This window comes from Odontomachus brunneus, unplaced genomic scaffold, assembly GCF_010583005.1.
Source record: "Odontomachus brunneus isolate Ranch 3 - 2012 unplaced genomic scaffold, Obru_v1 Obru_scaffold_002, whole genome shotgun sequence".
Classification (NCBI taxonomy): Eukaryota; Metazoa; Arthropoda; class Insecta; order Hymenoptera; family Formicidae; genus Odontomachus; species Odontomachus brunneus.
The window spans coordinates 1,002,078-1,021,309 of NW_022639452.1; the positions used below are offsets into that span (position 1 = coordinate 1,002,078).

The 19,232-nt window shown below is 42.8% G+C and overlaps 3 protein-coding genes across 8 annotated transcripts in view; 1 reads left to right on the forward strand and 2 right to left on the reverse strand.

Annotated features, from left to right (window-relative positions):
* LOC116840919 (calcium-binding mitochondrial carrier protein SCaMC-2) overlaps nucleotides 1–8,052 on the forward strand; it is a 9,035-nt gene extending 983 nt beyond the window's left edge. Inside the window, exons 1-9 of one of the 3 annotated variants that reach the window (XM_032808272.1) lie at nucleotides 117–700; nucleotides 848–974; nucleotides 1,346–1,433; nucleotides 1,949–2,060; nucleotides 5,124–5,282; nucleotides 5,674–5,934; nucleotides 6,016–6,183; nucleotides 6,329–6,601; nucleotides 6,856–8,052. In XM_032808272.1, the coding sequence (XP_032664163.1) occupies nucleotides 1,950–2,060; nucleotides 5,124–5,282; nucleotides 5,674–5,934; nucleotides 6,016–6,183; nucleotides 6,329–6,601; nucleotides 6,856–6,930 (1,047 nt within the window). In that variant the 5' untranslated portion in view covers nucleotides 117–700; nucleotides 848–974; nucleotides 1,346–1,433; nucleotide 1,949 and the 3' untranslated portion in view covers nucleotides 6,931–8,052. Of the gene's footprint in view, nucleotides 1–116; nucleotides 701–847; nucleotides 975–1,345; nucleotides 1,434–1,948; nucleotides 2,061–2,116; nucleotides 3,079–5,123; nucleotides 5,283–5,673; nucleotides 5,935–6,015; nucleotides 6,184–6,328; nucleotides 6,602–6,855 lie in introns of those variants that run through there. The other 2 variants (XM_032808265.1, XM_032808282.1) reach the window with 2 other exon arrangements.
* Nucleotides 8,053–10,119: 2,067 nt separating this feature from the next.
* On the reverse strand, nucleotides 10,120–12,693 carry LOC116840933. 3 transcript variants are annotated; one of them, XM_032808314.1, is made up of 5 exons: nucleotides 12,058–12,693; nucleotides 11,473–11,938; nucleotides 11,012–11,335; nucleotides 10,519–10,938; nucleotides 10,120–10,425 (listed from the first exon to the last, which is right to left on the reverse strand). In XM_032808314.1, the coding sequence occupies exons 2-5, from the start codon at nucleotides 11,800–11,802 to the stop codon at nucleotides 10,195–10,197; spliced, it is 1,305 nt and encodes a 434-aa protein (XP_032664205.1). In that variant the 5' UTR covers nucleotides 11,803–11,938; nucleotides 12,058–12,693; the 3' UTR covers nucleotides 10,120–10,194. The 3 variants fall into 3 exon arrangements, with proteins under 3 accessions (XP_032664205.1, XP_032664186.1, XP_032664194.1); XM_032808295.1 differs by having other exon boundaries at nucleotides 10,121–10,425; nucleotides 12,015–12,693; XM_032808303.1 differs by having other exon boundaries at nucleotides 10,121–10,425; nucleotides 11,473–12,693.
* A 136-nt stretch (nucleotides 12,694–12,829) lies between these two features.
* LOC116840911 lies at nucleotides 12,830–19,226 on the reverse strand. 2 transcript variants are annotated; one of them, XR_004377441.1, is made up of 3 exons: nucleotides 16,367–19,226; nucleotides 15,637–16,106; nucleotides 12,830–15,106 (listed from the first exon to the last, which is right to left on the reverse strand). XR_004377441.1 is itself a non-coding variant. In XM_032808249.1 (2 exons), the coding sequence occupies exons 1-2, from the start codon at nucleotides 18,591–18,593 to the stop codon at nucleotides 15,688–15,690; spliced, it is 2,646 nt and encodes an 881-aa protein (XP_032664140.1). In that variant the 5' UTR covers nucleotides 18,594–19,226; the 3' UTR covers nucleotides 12,830–15,687. The 2 variants fall into 2 exon arrangements, 1 of the variants encoding a protein (XP_032664140.1); XM_032808249.1 differs by having other exon boundaries at nucleotides 12,830–16,106.
* Between the last annotated feature and the right edge of the window lie 6 nt (nucleotides 19,227–19,232).

Below are 19,232 nucleotides of genomic sequence, written 5' to 3' on the forward strand. Positions count from 1 at the left end.
TCTCTCTCTCTCTCTCTCTCTCTCTCTCTCTCTCTCTCTCTCTCTCTCTCTCTCTCTCTCTCTCTCTCTTCCCCCTTAGAGTCAATCGAGCTATAACTCCATCCATCGTCGATGGTGCCTCGCGGTGCACGGTAACCCGGTAATAGGAACTCGCTTGTTCGTTCTCTCTTACGTTGTATTATATCTATCGCACTCTACACGAAAGAGCCATATACTCGTGTTTGGAGCGAGAGAGAAAGAGAGATAGGGGAAAAAATTGCTGGAAAGTGCAAGGAGTGCAGATATATATCCGTTAAGTTCTCTCCTTTTGATCGCATTGTGATACGCCTCTTGGGCTTGAGATGAGATACTTGCGAAACGCAAAACGTCAGGAAGAAAAGAGAGGAGAGAAATCGTCGAGAACAATGTAAGAAGTACGACGTAGCATCTTCGAGGCCGTTTTCTTCGATTGCTCTGAAGTGAACGCATGAAACTCGAGCGGCGGAGCAATCGACCAATGACAATCGAGAGTTATCGAGAACGTAAGACTGCCATTTTGAAATTCTCGAGTGTGATTGGTCGACTCGCGCGCTGTTCAAGTTGCTGCACTCGAGACGAAATGAGTGCGCGCTCGGACGTCCGCCTAGGTGCAAGTAGGTCGACCTGAAAAGCGTGCCTTTTTGCTAGACGATTTCTAAGACTTCCATGAAGTCGATGAAAGGTGATCGTCCTTGGCCCTATAACGTCGCGTTCGTCGGCGATATATATATATATATTTATCTTGTGTATTATCGCTGTTACGAAATTATCTGATTACTTCGAATTAGAACATGTCTCTTCCGTCTTACCCGTTCTTTTTTTTCCGTAGACATTTCTGGCCCGATCGGACCGCACGAAGAGCGGCGACATCAGTCTGGCCGAATTCATACATTATGTGCGAGAACACGAGAAAAATCTGCGACTGCAGTTTTCCGATCTCGACAAAAATCGAGACGGTGAGTACTATTATTTTGTAACGAGTTTAATACGCATTTAACGCAGTGAATAACTTTATTCAATTACATTAATGTGCATTAAAAGCGCGTTACACGCATATTAGGGTAGGGAGATAGTAAAAGGAAAAACAATTTGTAAAGATAATTGACTGTATCCCACACAGGAAATTATGCAGCAATATCAGAGACAGGGAAGTTCCCTTATAGAAATATCATACTAAGAATCATTGATAATTACTTATTTTCAGTATTAAAAATACTGGATAATAAGTAATTATCAATGATTCTTAGTATGATATTTCTATAAGGGTTTGCTTTCTTTTTTCCTTCCAACAGTATGTCATTTGATGTTTGTATTTTCTTTATTTTAGGCAAGATCGACTTGGAGGAATTGATAAACTCTTTTAAGGAGTTGGGCCTCGAGGTCTCACGGGAGGAAGCGACGAAATTGTTGCAACGGTAAATGTCACCTGTTAATTATCGATCAATCTTACGATGATAATAATAATAAACAACTTTATAAAGTTATTTCAATTCTTTAAATTTGGTTCTCTTAGACCAATATTCATAGTTTGATCTTATATTTAAGACTGTCTTAAGTTTACCTTCAGATACTCCATAACCATAATGAAATGATCTGTATATTATCTGAAGGTAATCTTAAGACGGTCTTAAATGTAAGATCTTAAATGTAAGATCTGACTATAAATACCAGTCTTAATCCTCGTTCTTTTTTTCATTAATGAAGATCCAAAGTGGGACTGAATTTGGACTATAAAGATTTTAATTCCATTATTTATCGAGTATATATATATAAATTAATTTTTTTTTATTATCATATTTACAATTTATATCTGTGCTTAGGTTCTCATTAGGCCTGTTTCATACATTTTAACACATCATAGAGCCTCTACGTACAAATTTTTTATTTTTTCTTTATAAAAAATCAATTTTCAAGGTGTTATTCTTCACAGCATGGACCAGGATGGCAGTCTGAACATCAGTTTCGACGAATGGCGGGACTTCCTTCTGTATGCGCCGAGCACCACTCTGCGCGATATCATCGAGTATTGGCATCATACTACGGTGAGACGCTGCTGCGAGATATATATGGAAAAATTTGATTGGACCAGTTGTCACTTTAGAACGCAAATAGGTTTAAAGTCTCGGGGCTTTACGCGAACGAATCTGAATATAGGCCTCGGTCGGAGTCGACTTTGACCGCGCGCGCATACGCTCATACGCTCAACTGATGACGCGTGCTCGCGCTTGCTCTCTCCCCCCTTAGGATAATGAGCGAGGGGTTTAGCGGGGAAGGGAGGACAAGATACGGAAAACGCGTGTAAAACCATAGCAGCAGGAAGGGAGGGCGGCACAGCAGGCATTCCCGTCTTGGAGAAGAGTGGGGGAAGCCGGTATCTCCGGGTTCATGCTCCCTCAAGAGAGAGAGTTCGAGTCAGTCTTGTGATCAGACTCCGAGCGTTCGTAGCTCGTTCTTCTTCATCTTCCTCTACAAATGAACGGACAAGCGAGCGAATCAAAGTTGCAATAGTTGTCTCATCTCTCTAATCGTTTCAAGATCGATTGTTCTCGACACTTTCTGATATCTAATTCGTCGAGATCTTTTTGTCTACTTTGTTCTCCCACGACGTTAGGTTAACTTTCGTCAGTTTCATCAAGTTTCGCTTTTTGGCGACCTTCAGAGCTAGCTGCTTTAACATAGCAGCTACGGATTAAGAGTTGCACGAAGAGGAGAAAGAGAGAGAGACAGAGAACGAAAAATCGTATAATTTCGATCTCTCGTTGATACGAGATAGAAAGTGCGAAAGTTCTCGCGAAAGTTTGATCGGCAATTTCACAACGTGTCCAGCGAGTGAGCGAGTAAGCGAGCGAGTGAGCGAGCGCGGTAATCGTCAGAGTAAGTTAAAGAAAGAAAGGCAGAGAAAGAGAGAGAGAGGTGAGTGTCTCGTGCACAAGCGACGTGATTATTCCAAGCATGCACACCCTGAGGAGGCCCGAAATTCTACAGTACGAAGGTGGCATCATGTCTGGTTATCAAGTGTGCGGCGATTTCCGGCGAGTCTATCATGAATTACTGCAACGGGTATGTGAGTGGACCCTCGTGGCACGGCTCAAGGCCGCCACGAAATCAACCTTTCGCTAACCTCACATTAACTCAGGATCGCTCTCACCTTTATTTTCCTGCTGCATTTTGGAGGGCGGGGCACTTTGAATTTCTCAATCAGTCTGATTGGAATTCTATTTGTCGTTTTTCCGCATGTTCACTTCAACCATCTTGGTAGTTCGTTATTGCACAAATAAAATATTACGCTTACAAAATTGAGCATGGTATGTACATAACAGGCATATCGCTAATACCACATGGCGAAACGTAAAACGCGATCTTAAAGAATCATTGCGAAAGATTGCGTTATACTTTGTTGAATTGGGTGAGCACTCCTGAGTTAATGAACTCCTGAGTTAATGAACTTCTCAATAATCTTTGCAATAAGTTTACTTCTAATTAGTCTTAACGTACATACATATCATTAATGTATATGCATAATGTAAAAATGTCGATACTGTAGCATATATAAACTGTTTTTTCGCTCTTCACAAACACGTATACGTTTGAGCTTTTCATTTAAACGTTTTGCGTTTGGAAATATAAACGAGAGAAGCTTCGTCTCTCGATCGGTTATATTCAACTTGAATATGCACACGGAGGTAGAAGATTGCGAAAAAATATACGAGAGACAGGAACAAAAAAGCGATTGTATTCAGTAAGAAAATCTAACAAAAGTGATAAAGGAGAGGTCAGGTCAGGTTTGGTTGGAAGGAGAACCTAGGCCAGGTCAGGTCAGGTTTGGTGTCGAAACCATGTGACTGTAAGAAAAAGTGATTGTACAGGTGTCGTCGCGTAAAGATAGATGCTGGTGAAGTGAAAGCGACGAATGCGTCTTTCAGGAATTCGAATAATTCTTGTAACGGGTGTCCCTCGCGTAATCGCGGTGCAGTAATAGATCCCTCGTGAAATTTTTGGCGCGGATCCTCGCCGTCGGCGATTTTATTTCCTCGATATCTCCGTCGTTTATCCAATTCCGGGATGTCGGCCGAAGAGCAAGCAGCTCTTCTATTCGTATCTGGCACATCGCCCGGGCGGAACGGGACGAAAGGAAGCTCTCTTCGGCTGCGCCCGAGCAAGTTCTGTCCGTCGCGGGCGTCGCGACTGTCGTCTTATCAACATGTTTTGCGACTCCTTGGGGCATTTGCAATCTGTCCTTGTCTCGTGTCATGTGTCGCAGACGCGAACCACGGTGTCTACGCTTAATAGTCCTCCCGCGAACACGCCAGACGTCAGTGATTTTGCGATAGCGTTATTACGTCACGCGATACGTAATGTCTGTCGGCCACACATCTTGCAACTTATATAAAAAAATAGTTTCAAGCAAGGAATTCAAGAATTGAAATCACTTTTATATAATACTCACATATACATATATATGTATATATATACATATCCAAACGCGCTTGTTTTCCAAAAAATTAGTATGTCTTTTTCTTTTTCACTTATTTTTGTAATACGATTTTTGTAATACATTTTTGATGACTTTTATTAAGTTGTTTATCGTATCCGGTCGAGCCATTACTCTTAGCGACATACCTACTGACATTTTATCGCGATCGATAGTCAAGCGATCCATGACGCATACACAGGGTGTCCGATATTTCATGAGACGGAATCCTCGTTCTTATCGCGTTGTACTATCGATCAGCCGTTCATGCGACCGTTTGCTCGGACATATCGAAGGTCATAAAGATTTTGCGACAGCCGATAAGCGGAAATATTACCGAAAGTAGCAATTTCCGCTAAAAAGAAAGATTAATGACGGCATGAATGAGATCACAATCTGGCGATATATAGTCATACGTGCAGCGATAACGAGAAACCGCTCTCACATTGTTTTCACTCGTGCGAATTAGTCTATACGACTGTAATTTTATCTGTTATACACCGAGTGTGCTGAGATAAATGTAACAGCAGCGTAAAAATATTACGGAGTATTCAGGTATACACATGATAGATATAAGTTTTCCTCTCGAAGCGTTTAAAAATATAACTATATCTTGTTTTTTCCTTTTTTACAGTATATGGATATCGGCGAGGATATTGGGGTTCCCGAGGATTTTACAAAGAGCGAGATGAACTCGGGAACGTGGTGGCGTCATTTGGTGTCCGGTGGCATCGCCGGTACTGTTTCGCGTACCTGCACCGCTCCTTTAGATCGCATCAAGGTCTACCTGCAGGTAAGTCTTCGATCGTTCAATTAGAGCCATTAAAATTTAATCTTAATCTTAATTTAATCCGATTGAGTTTGCTTTGCCAAGTGTTCATACGCATACCATGTGTGATTAGATCTAATACATATATTATTATATAGATAACAGAGATATATAATAATAGAAATATTATTTTTTAGAAATTATTGTGTTATGTTTTAGTAATAATAATAGTGATAATAATAGAATTATGTTATATGATTACTTCATGTGCTTCTCATATATACTTTATTCATGTGCTACGTCGCAATCTAACGAGAGCGAAAGCGCGGTAAAGAAGTAGATATTGAGCGAGTTATGAGAGTGTATAGTTTGGTTTGATACAAGAACGGAGAACGTACGATATGCACGGTTGCAGGTCCACGGCACACGACACTGCAATATCATGAGTTGCTTCAGGTACATGGTGCGCGAGGGCGGCCTGCGCAGTCTGTGGCGTGGTAACGGCATTAACGTGCTCAAGATCGCGCCGGAGTCAGCGCTCAAGTTCATGGCATACGACCAGTTGAAAAAGGCCATCAAGGGAACAGACGAAAAATGCGAACTTGGTTTATTCGAGCGCTTCTGTGCAGGGTCCTGCGCCGGCGGTATTAGTCAGACTGTCGTTTACCCCCTCGAGGTAAGTCCCTCCGTCTATGCCGTCCGTTCATGCTGTAAAAGAATACAGTTGCATGTAACGTGATACGATTTAATTTTGCAGGTGCTGAAAACTAGACTGGCGTTGCGGAAAACGGGCGAATATAGCGGAATGATCGACGCGATCAGAAAGATATATAGACAAGGTGGTATATCGTCCTTCTACAGAGGCTACATTCCTAATCTGATCGGGATAATTCCGTACGCGGGCATCGATCTTGCCGTTTACGAGGTAAGTCCAATAACGTATCGCGTATCGCAATAACGTATTTGTTCTTCGATTCAGACAAGTACCATAAACTACAGAGATTTATAATCTATTCTTTAAAAGACTTGTAAAAAAGATTTGTAATCTATTCTTTAAATTTCTCTCGCAGACGTTGAAGAATAGCATTGTTATACATAAACCGCTATCTATCTATGACAAGAAAGAGAAACCGGCGTTTTGGATCCTATTGTTATGTGGCACTATGTCGAGCACGGCGGGTCAAGTGTGCTCGTATCCACTCGCGTTAGTGCGTACACGTTTGCAAGCGGAAATCGTACCCGTACCCGGCACACCTCAAACTATGATCAGCATGTTCAAAGATATCATCAGTCGAGAGGGCCTGCGCGGCCTTTATCGCGGTATTACACCCAACTTTCTCAAGGTAACTATCGTTATTTTCTTCAGTTTCGCCAGTCTGATCCACCCTGCCATCTCCGGCATCTGCAGAATGTGAGAGAAAATGTCGGATATTATCTCTCCTCTGATATAGATATCCGTATAAATAACGTCACGGAATCTAAATCTAATCTGAACTAAAATTAAACTTTCCGTGCAGTCAAATTAAAGTAAGATCCAGTAATATCCACGTATATTTTACTTTATGAAATAATATGTGTCTTTGTTTCTCTTACACAGGTTGCACCCTCAGTTTCGATTAGCTATGTGGTGTACGAGCACTTCCGACATGCATTGGGCGTCAACATGACGTGATAAACATGCACACTAGGCCATTTTTATTAATTAACTCAATTAATTTATTTCCTTTCTCTCTTTGTATCTATCTCTCTTTCGCTCTTCACTTATCACTCACGGTGATAAATAAATGAGGAAGCGCGTTCGCTCGATCGTTGATTCATTTCTCGTTGAAGATGAGAAAAAATAGAACATGATGCAAGTCATTGCTGATGAAGATGACGATGTTATGAAGAAGAAAATAATAGTGGCGCTTATTTATTATTAAGTGTTAATTCTCGAAGCATCGTATTCTTCGAGTCACATGATCCTAGAATGAGGAAGAAAGGCCAGTTCTCGATTATCACAATTTAGTAAAGAAACATGTCCTAACTTTAACGGCAACGTTCGAGTCGTCGACAGAGACATTTAAATTATACGCTAATTATGAAATTAGCAAAAAGTTTTATACATTCCATCTTTATTTTGGGAGATAAAATAAGAAATAATAGAAAAATTTGAATTAATAGTAAAATTATTCCTAAACTTAGCAATATTCTTGTATGTCAAAAATTGCGCCAAAAATAATTGTCTCCATCGACTCGAATATTGTCGAAAACACGTTCCGCTACGCTACACGTAAAAATGCAATGCAATGTGATGTGACACGATATGATGTGACGTAATGCAATGTTTTGACCGACCTGAAACAGCGTGAGATTTCGTTACGATTGCGGTTTCTTGTTTCAAAGCTGGAAGATAGCAAGTTTAATACTGACACTGTGATACGTATATTATAACTGTATGAACCAGATAATTTAAATTTTTTTTGTATGCTTTCTCTCAGCACGTCGTTTTGTTTGTTTTCCTTTTATGCCCAATATCTTGTGAACGAGACGAGAAAGTAGCGAGCAAAATTATATTTAGAAATCGTATAAAATTTTTTTTACGTATTTTATTTTTCTTTAAAGGAAAGCTACTGGTACACGGAATATAAGCATGGAATTCAAATAGAAGAGAGATTCGTTAAATTAAACATAGAATCAAGTCAAGTCTGAAAAGTTTCGAATTTTTTAAATTAATGACTATTACTAATTTTCGTGAATGTACGTAAAGATTCATTGAAACAGAATAAATATGAAACCTTGAAATTAAATTAAATCCAACAGATTATCGGAATTTTTTAGACAGAACAGTCACAATTTACTACCTGTTTAAATAGTTTAAATTGCGTGAAACTTTAGTATCCGCATTTTTATTACGATTTTATGTAGATGATTGTACACACTCTCTATCATAGTCTTGAAAGTATCAAAGAAATTTTTCTCGGAGAAAATTAGACTTTTCTGTATATATTACGAAAAATTAATAATAGATTTTTATAAATATACTTACGAATTTTAGAAATATGGATGTGACGTGCAAGTGTGGCATGTGCGAGTGTATGTACGTACATATATATGTACATATACATACATATGTATATATGTGTCTATAGTACGGACTAAAGATACATGAGAGATGTATACAGAAAAATATTAATTTATGTATTTATGAATTTCTACGAATTCACGTAAACACTCTCAATTTAGTTTTGAGATTTCGAGTTTTCTCTGAGAAAAAGGAAACGGCATCGTACATTGTTCTCTAAAAGAGAAAAATATATCTCTATTATTGATTCACGATTATTGTCGAGACACCGTGTATATAATAAAATAAGGTTCTTGACGTGTACACGGTAACAGGACTGAATAGATTAGCGTTAATAAAGAACACCGTGTATATATACGATCGACGAAGCTTGGAAATTATCCCTTGACCTCGATATAGCGCTTCGATACTCTGAGTGCATATATTATATTATTATTAATATTATTATTTAATAAGTATAATATTTAGGAGCAGAATTCTTTTCTTAAATAAAGACATTCTTGAATGCTATCTTTCTTGTGGATCACTTTTCTATATAAGATTTATAGAAGAGGATTCCAGTATTATAATAAAGTTCTCAATGGCTTGGGCTATGTATGTGTGTATATATGTGTGTATAAATTTGTAAAGTGTATAATTACACACACATATACGCGCGCATAATGTTCTGTTTTAATCTATTAAATACTTATATATCCCGGAAAATTGCTCATGTATGTGGTGCGTACACACGACTACAACTGGCATTATATCTTACATCAACGACAATTTTACTTACATAAAGTTACACAAATTCCCCCGGTACTTATTCCAGATAAAACATTGCGAGGAAAAATAAATATGATATTAAAATTATAAAATAATATAATTATAATATTTCATTTCAATTACCTTGAAGCCTGTTCTGTCTAAATCTTAATTTTTTTATAATATAATTTAATGCCAGGTCAAACATTTATTTTTTAACAAAAAAGATACGAAAGTTTATACGAATACCTTGGTCGAGTTGAAAAAGAAAGTTTTGTCCGCGCTGCCGTTGAGACATACTACTTGAAATTAGGAGCTGGTTACATCGTCATTGAGTCATTCTACGTCCTCGTTTCGTTTCATTGCAGGTAAAGGGTGTAAAAAGTGTAGGGGGGTGTAAAAACTTAGCCTATCGCATCCTAGCGGTCGTCATACATAAGTATACAATTCCATATTTATATTTAATTCTATATTTATATTTAACACTCTTGATAAATGGTTGAAATATTCAATTGCCACGAGAGCCATAGATTGAAGGAAGGAAGGATATTTAACACTCTATCTTGCTATGCCAATTGAGATTTATTACGTTCTTGACTTATCAATAAAAACAGTGGCGACTCGTAACGGAGATTTTGGAACTACATTTCTAAACTGTTATGTAGCGTCATCTGACCGTGTCGTGCACGAACCTATTAGAAGCGTGGTTTGAGTCTTGGCTAAGTAAAGGAATCTTAATTAAATTAATTTTATTAGTCCAAAATGAAAGATATATGCTAAAATAATTGACGAACTTCAATGGAAAAGTGCTTTCACTTGAACTTCATGAATGTGAGTGCGGTGTTACTAATATTTTCATTCTGTTAAAATCCTTCTTTATACTTATCTAGGTTGCATTCCAAAACGTTCTTTTTGAGGAAAATTTTACTCGATATTACGTTACATATACTATAGAGTATCGAGTAAAATTTCCTCAAAAAGGACGTTTTGGAACGCAATCCTAATAGATCCAATAAATCCACTGATATAAGAGAGAATCATTATGAAAACGTGTTGCAAATATAAATCATATTTATTTCTTCTTCTTATAGCTTTCCATTAGAATGTTGTAGTTTCTAAGATGTTTCAAGCCGCGTGCGGCAGAAATCCATTATCAACAGCATGTACTATCACATCTGCTAATCTTTGTCTTCCACTTGCCGTCTCAATATTGACAAATTCTGCCACCTCAGCGAGATCTACAGCTTCGTTGCTTTTGAACACGCTATCCAGATCAAACGACGCAGGTACTTCCATTAAACTCAACGGAATAATTTCCAGTGCGGCAACGATACCAAAGATGAATTGCTCCTTCACCTAGAATTAATATCGACGTCACATATATATTGGTTTATTTTCTTTATAATCTAAATATAAGTTTCCATAATATGTAAAGAGCATATATTTTACCTCCTTCATAAACAAGTCCCATGGATAGATGTTCTCCGGGTCAGACCCGAGCAATGTGATAGCACTACATAACTCTGAATGATACATCTTTAATATTTCGTCAAAATATTGATCTCGAAATGATTTTAGAGTGCATGAATAAACGAAGAATGCCAAGTCCGTAATGGGACTGGCGCAGCGGGAGAGCTGAAAGTCTAGCATCAACGCTTCCTTCAGATTCTGCCCGACGTCCCGAACTAGGAAATTCGGCGCCCAACAGTCACCCTCACACACGACAGATGTGGGAGCATCTTTTCTGCTACATAATTCTGTGCATTTATCATAGAGAATACTGGATTTGTAAGAATTGAAGTATTTTTCGGCCTTGCTACCGGGATACTCGGTGGCTAACGCGTGTTTGGCTACCTTCAACAAGCTTTTCTGCAAAAAACCGAGTTTATTTAAATAAATTCGTTTGATGAAATAATTACAGTGGGCGTGATTCATTACTTACAAGATAATTTTTGTACCAATTCCAGTAATTCCTGCTGAAGATGGCTTCTTCTAAACGACCTGCAATCTCCGCGAATTCCTGTTTCCTTTGGTCCTTATAAGCGAAGGAGGTCGCGTGAAATTTAGCCATCGTCTTCAAGATCACCGTGCACTCCGCCCAGTCTAAACAATTCTGTCGCGACGCCGGTCCAAATCCCAAGCACGTGGCGTCCTCCAAGGCCAGGAAGTCGTTTTCACCGTCCGTCAACGAGGCCAAGTGACGCGGTATGCGCAGAAAATTGCTCTGTCCTTTGCCTGCTAAGAATTCCTCGAATCTGGGCGCGACCTGTGGAACACAGAACAAACATTAGAAATGGATTTAGAAGTGCAGAAAATACATATCTCTATTACGTAAGTGTAATACAAATATTTTCTTTCGAGCGAATAAAGCACACGTTTGTCGTATATTCTCGAGAGTCTTACCTCAGTGTAAAAAATAATCTCGTTGCGAAAGAAGTCCGTAGATCGTAAAGTCTTCCTTCGACCGACATTTTTCGGCATCGCCTTTACGATAAAATTCACCTGCACACGTTGTTGCCCCAGGCTGTCGTCAATAATGCCGTTCACGCTGCCCTTATTGATGCTGGAAGTGTAGTAGTCGCCTTTAGCGAAGCCCTCGTCAAAATTCCAATTTATCAGTCGCACTTCTTCTCCGTCGTCACAGGCCTTGGAGAGAATGTTCGTCAGCACCTCTTCCGTGAACTTGTCGCTCACTATGCTCAGATCAATGCACTTCTCCTTCGGCTGGGCCATTGTTCCGCTCGTCGTGACAGTACGCCCACGAGTTGATAAAAATTTGCTATTACTTGCAAATATTGGTGCTTTTGTTTTATTTAATACGATTTTTATACGTGTGAAATGCGCGCCTTGTCAAAACACATGCAGAATTCTAAAAACAATATTAATATTAATATATGTATTTATTCCAACTGATGAATCAATAACAGATATTTTTGCAACTATACCGAGACTTCGGAGCGAAGTAACGTAACTCTGCTTGCAACTCACATAGTTCTTATCGCGTCAAGTGTGCAATCTTATCGGAACCTTCGGACACTGTTATATTCGAAAATAAAGAACTTATGATTGGCAATGAGCACTATATCGGGGAATATGTTACAACGATTTATAGGGCGCACGTAAATTCTGATTTTTCACTTGTCAAGAAAGAAATATTAAGCGCGCGATATCGAGTGCGCATGTACCATACTCGGTTACTGAACGGTGAGCGCATACTTTTCCGAATGAAAGTGGCAGTGTTGATTGTCACAATTGAGAGACATTACTGACGCGTTTGCGCAGTAATCGCAGCCTTACCGGTTACGAGAGAAAACGAAGTGACAATGTATAAGACGTCCAACGTCACAATCGCAATGGAAGATTCGGGGAAAACTTTAATATCTTTATTACATACTTGTCTATCAAGAGTGTAATAAAGGGTCAATACTTACATCGTGTACCTTCGCTTCGGCTTCTGCCAAAATCGATTGCCACACAAATGCGCCAGCAGTGTCTCTCAACTGTGACAATCGGGAGCGCTGAGACTTCATTCGGAAAAATGTATGCCCGATGTTCAGTAACCAAAGTCGCATTCCAAAACGTTCTTTCGAGGAAAATTTTACTATAGCATCTATAGTATGTGTGATGCAAACTATAAGTTTCAGTAAAATTTTCCTCGAAAGAACGTTTTGGAATGCGACCCGAGAGTGAACAGAACAGGAATGTCGGGAAGTAGTAGTAATAGTAGCAGTAATAGTAGTAGAACAATAAAACAAAATCATAATATGGATACATAACTAACACAATTATATTTGTATATTACAATATAAAATTTGTTTAGGAAACCTAAATTCGGGAAAGTTCTTTTTTTTGTCGTTTCATTTAGCGCGCGTGTGTAGAGCCACGAGATCTTCAACACTTCAATCTACGCGTATATCAATTAAGACGTCAAATCTCATAAAAAAGAAATAATAATAAAACAATATAAAAGAGAAAAGAAACGAGAAATACGTTTGAGGCATTGCACCTTGGCATTGCGTCGAAGAGAAGAACATTTTATGATTGAAAAACTCGCGTTTGAAAGACAGACGTGAGACATTTCGCAAAAAAAGCTTTTATTTACAGTTGTGTTTCGGTTCGTTTAGCGCCTAGATAAATTTATATAATTGCAATAAAATCCCACACACAAATCGATCTCGCACTCACACCGATCACTTGTCGTGGAATGTATTTCGCATTAATAAATACAGCTTCTGAGACAAATTAAAATACAAGTCTTGCGCGTCCCTTGCTCTCTTCCCGCTTCGTCCCTCATTCATCTTTCTTTCTTTTTTTTTTTTTTTTTACAATCGAGAGGCGTGTAAATTTCAGTGCGCGCTGGACAGAAAACCGGAATCCCGGATTCCGTCATAACAGTAGATTCACTCACGAGACGAGCCCGTACACCTTATTTACAATATTCATATATAAACATATACATTGCGACCGCTTAAACCTATCGATATACGAAGTGAAAGGTAAAAAGTACTATTTTGTACCTTAGACTGTCTGACAAATAAAGTTAAAATGCTGGCCTGTGTGTGTCTGTGTGACGTTAAATCGCACTTATGTCAATCTATTCTACAACGGGTAATAGCATGTTCTCCTTCATCTCAGAGTGTCTCTCTTTCTCTCTCGTTATTTTCCTTCGTTTCATTAAAATGTAATAAATCATTGACATCAGAATCGCGACTCGCCTCTTAAGAACTTAACGGCTAAAAACTTAAAAGGTAAACATCCGAAATTCATAATTCCTAGTCTTAGTTATCGCTAAACTGAATCGCACTAAATTGGACTGAGTGATAAATTATCGTCGACTGTACAGGTGCCGCTTTCAGCTTGACAGAGAATCACATCATGTAATAAGTCTCGGAACACACACCCGTGTCGGAGTCGCGAGTCGCGGAGCAGTGCCTTCTTCCGAGAGAGTTCTATCAGTTTTATGTTGGCTTTTAAGGTTTGGACCTCGCGCGCGCGATTTTTCGTAAAAAATATACACCTCCTGCCGGTTGGTCGCGTAAAGCTGCCTGATGATGATGATGATGATGATGATGATGATGAAGATGACGATGACGACAATGATGATGACGATGATGACGGTGATGACGATGACGATGATGATGATGATGACGACGAAGTAACATCGAATCCACGAGAAGTCTCAACGAAAGGGGGAATAAGTACCGGTCGATCGATCGGGCGATTACTCGAGCAGTGCTTCAACGACTTATCATACCGCGACTACATCGTTAAACAACGAGCGTTAGGATCATCAAAAAACCGCCATTCGTCGTAAGTCTCTCTTTCTCTGTCTATTACGCGGTAGCGAATAATATAACTAGCAACATTTCTTTTCCCTCTTTTTCATTTGCCAAACAACAACACGTCGTTAACATGTCTCACGAGACGAGATTAGAACCGATTTGAAAGTCCACTCGTTTCCACCCAAATACGTTCTTCCACAGCCGGCGGTATTCGGTGTACCTCTAATAGTTCGAACGTAAAAACCGAACGTAAGCGTTTCTCTCTCTCTTTCCCTCTCTTTCTTTCTCTACGTACTTCGCGCGTGTCGAGACATATTATTTACTTCTGGCTCTTTTATCTCTCTCATATTTTTTTTCTTCTTTTCTCAATCACATGAATCTTAATAAGTACCAAGTGCCCTAATGTAAGATCAAGTTTCAATATACCCTGAAACTACCCACATAACCAGGTAGAGGAACCCCAAAAACGAGTTCGCCGTATACGTTTTACTCGCTTCTTCTTCTTTTTTTTTTTTATCGAGAGGATCGAAATAAATATTTATTTAGGTATCGCACGGCGGAGGCTTGGCTCGGACGTCGATGCGAAAGCGGTAGAACGGGAATGGCAATTAGGTGTCTATACACAAGGACATATCTTACATAGAGTACGAGATAAAATTAGTTTCTCGAGTTTAGACCGAAGTTTGCGAGGGGCGACGACGATATCCCGCGAGTGTCGATATATACTATGTTTCACCGACGACGATCAATTACGTCTGCAACAGAACAGAACGATGGGTTATAATAATAACACATCACTCGTGGCCTCGTAAATCGAATTGAACAGCGCGGCGTCGCTGCTAACGTGAACAAAATCATCTCGTTCGCCGATATGTTTAACAATTTCTCTTCCTCTCTTTCCCCTTCTCCCGGATATCACTCATCGTTACGTACGAGTGTACATGAGTATGGAATTCTATCAATTATATTTATATATATATATATATATATATATATCTCCCTCTCTTTTACTCTTTCTCTCTCTCTATATATATATACTTTCCAATTATAATCTCAAACGTTTCGAGAGACATCATCGTCGAGACGTTTCGATTGTAATCGAAGTAGGAATACTTCGCGGTAATATAATTGCCCTAATAAAACATAATAACGCGACAAGAACCCCGAGGTTTGGTAGACCCTCTCCGCGTCTTCGCAAGATCAAACAGGACGAAAGACCTCCCCCCATCCTTCCCCCTCTGCTTCGAGTAATAGACGTAATTATTTTACTTTCGTCGTGACCTACCGAGTCAACGAGGAATCGCGTTCTATTGATCGCGCGTGTTGGCACAGCCCTTTACGTGTTGTTGTAAAGCTGATGGTGGGTCTGATGCTGACTCGGATGCGAGTGCTGCAGCGAATGCTGGTGCTGGTGGGGATGCTGATGCTGCTGCGGATGCCTCGCGTTGTATCTGACGCTACCGGCGAGTGAGCTACCCCTGCCGTGAGTGCCGACCATGCTCTGCGTGTCGGACAGCTCGTCCTCCTCGGCGCCTAGACTCCGGAACCTAACGAAACCATCCTCGGCGACTAGCATCGTCGAGCCGCTGGTCGGAGCCTGCTCGTGTAGGCCTTGAACGGGCGTATGCCTGCCGCGAGTCTCGGAGTTCCTCAAGGTCTGTATGCCATTGCCATGGCGACTCAGGGAACCCCGGCCTTCGTGAGGGAAGTGGCCCATCGTACCTGACTTGCGAATGGAATGTCTCTCGAAGGTACCTACGTGACAAACGATCGTCAGTTTCCTTTGTCCGAGGATACAAAATAAATTTCACGGAACGAACCTTACTTTTTCTTCGCACGCGTCGCGAGGACACGTGTGCGCGTGCCTTGACGCGGCGCGTGTGAAAAAAGAAACATAAGCACGTCGACAAATTTTTGCTGTAGTTCCGCGAATAAGAGAACTCGTGATACAAAAAGGTTCTCAGTAGTAAATACGACAAAAAAGGAAAAAAGGATAAGAGAGAATCATGGGATACCTGATATGTTCAAGTGCTCGGGCAGAGTGTTCAGCGGGAAGCTGTCGTCGTAGACCTGCTTGCCCGTTCTCATGGTGTAGTTCTGTATCGCCTGATTGGTGCTGCAGATCGCTGGGTACAGCACGTCGTCCATGTTCTCCGTGGATGTGGAACTGCCGCAGGGGAACAAAGCGAAGCCCGAATGGGCCGAGTGTTGTTGCATCTGTTTCTCGCGCAAAGGGTATTGCGACAAACTGGCAACCCACGCCAGGAGACCACACACCGACAGTTCCAGCACTCTGACGGAGAACTGCCAGCCCCACCACAGCCAGGGATACGGCTGTGGTCGCTCTTGCACGCCGAATATTCCGTACAGCTGCACAAGACCCATGAGAATGAAGAGCAACGCGATGGCGATGGTGGTGGTGATCGCGGTGCTGAGGGCTACTGTGGTCGGATCGGCGCCCGCCATCATGTGATTCGCACCGGCCGCCTTGTTGCTGGCTATGTGAATCTGTGAGCGCACCACGCGGTACACGTAGACGTAGCAGAGGCCCAGAGTCACGCACACCACGATGTAGATGCACTGGCAGACCAGCGGCAAGATCCGCGCCTCATCCTGGTAACCGAGCACGTGCGTGGACACGTGCAGGGAGACGCACAAGACTATGTGTACGGTGGATGATAACACGAGTGTGGTGGGCGAAAGGATGCTGTTGTTGAGCGAAGGCGCCTCGGAGCACCGCGCGAGGTAAAGCACCAGCGTGGCGAAGGCGGTCGACAGCAACGGCGCCGGCAGGTACATCAGCACCCTGGACAATGGCTCGGGCAACGAGTGGCCGAGATTGTAGGCGTCGTAGAAAAGGTGGAAACACCTGAGCGTGCAGACGGTGGTCAGCAGCAGGTGCACGGCGAGGAAGTACGACTGCGTGAGCAGATTCGTCGCTTCGTTGAAGCGCACGATCTTGTAGATCGAGAAGAGCGCCATGAGGGTGAACGTGATCGCGGCGAAGTACACGTGCAACGACCAGGCGATGCGCCACGACTCCAACGGATTCTGCGTGTCGACGTGCGACACCAGACGGTCGTCGTCGTCCGCGGCGGCGTTCGGTCGCTTCGACGTGGGCGCTGGCGGTTGCGCCTGCGGATACGGCAACCTCTCCGTGTCCACGATCTCGATACTGTCGGTCTTTAGACCATTGTCGTTTCGCAGGCCGCCGTGGTAGCCGCCGTCGTCATCTTGTCGACCGGTGTTCGGCAGATTGAAGATCGTTGGCTGCGTGACGCTCTTCGCCGCGGCATCCGCGGCAGTGCTGTTAGGAGTCCTCGACGTGGTGGTGCTGGGCGCTTGAGTGGTCCGGTCGGTACTAGGCGCTAAGGGTACACTCGGCAATGGACTTTTCGTGGCCAGCGGTTTCAGGAGTATATCGGGAATATCCTGTTTCCTGCCGTTGCTGCCGGATAGGATCCTCGAGATACTGGGATAATGAAGAGTCACGAACTCGTTCGTGCTGTTCCTCGTTCGCTCGGACGTATCCGCACTCCCGGACTCTGCGGGGCTCCTCTGCTGTTCCTTGCCGCCGAACGCGCCTCCGTTCGCCAACGGTTTGTTCCGAGTGTTGTGCGAATGCCTCTCGGGCGCCTCCTGCGAAGGACTCTGAGGTAGATCCGGCGGCCGTATGGGTATCCTCTCGTGCGCCGGTGTTAGACTGGGCGGTGGCATCGGTCTCCTGTTGCCGGCGTGCACGTCCGAGTTGGTGCCGCGCAACGTCGGCTTGTCGGCGAAGGGGTGCAAATACTCCGGAGGTAATGGCGGTGTGAACAGCGCTCTGGAGGGTGGCGCATATGACGGCAGGTCGCGGAAGATGGGCGACGCAGTGGCCCTGGGCGCGGGGTACCTGGCCGCCGGTAACGACGGCCCAGCCGGCGTGGCGGCGGTGGTGGTGGTGGTCGTGCTGGTGGTCAACGGCGACGGCACCGTCGACAGGGTCGTGCTGGCCGATACTTGAGCGTCGTACGCCGGCACGCTGCGCTTTGTGGTCGCGGAGCTGTGCGCCACCTTGTTGAAGATCGCCGCCAAGTTCTTCTCCAGCGCGGTGTGATCCAAGTTGAAGATCGGACTGTTGGGCCCGCCGTCGCCGCTCGCCGTGCACACACTTGAGCGGAACAGCAGCAGCACGGCCAGCAGCAGCGGGAGAAGCGGCAAACGCGACCGCATCCTTCTTGAGGTCATGACGACGCTCGACATCGTGCCGGGGGAGATGATCGTGGACACCTAGACGCCCTGTACGGGCATCGGTTCATTCCATAACAGGCTCCGCCGCTTCACCACGACGACGATGTTGACGATGGCGAAGAGAGGCAACCTGAAGCCGTAAGGACACTTGTTAGGACGACGAGTCTTCTCGGTCGATCTGTGTGTATTCCAATGATCAGTGTGCTCGTCCTCTCCTCCTCTCCTTCTCCTTTCGTCTTCTGATCTCGACTTCAAAGATTTACTTTACACACACACTCTCTCTCTCTCTCTCTCTCTCTCTCTCTCTCTCTCTCGGGGAATCCCCGTGTCACATCTCCGGGATCGCCAGCAGTGTCTTTCTCGGTCTCTCTATCTGCCGCGATCGCGCTGACATCCGGCAGCACACGTTTTACACTTATCTGGCAGTGATTTCGCGCGCGGTCGATCCGCTCTCTTCTCCGAACACTGTCGGTGATATACGCGAGAGAAAATTCCGTGCGACGGACGGGAAAGGGGGAAACACCCAGTGTGTGCCTTCGCTGTGCGACTGCTTATACTCTGTGTCTACATCTTCGCGGCCGCCAGGCCGCGGACGAGTCCTCTCTCTCTCTCTCTCTCTCTCTCTCTCTCTCTCTCTCTCTCTCTCTCTCT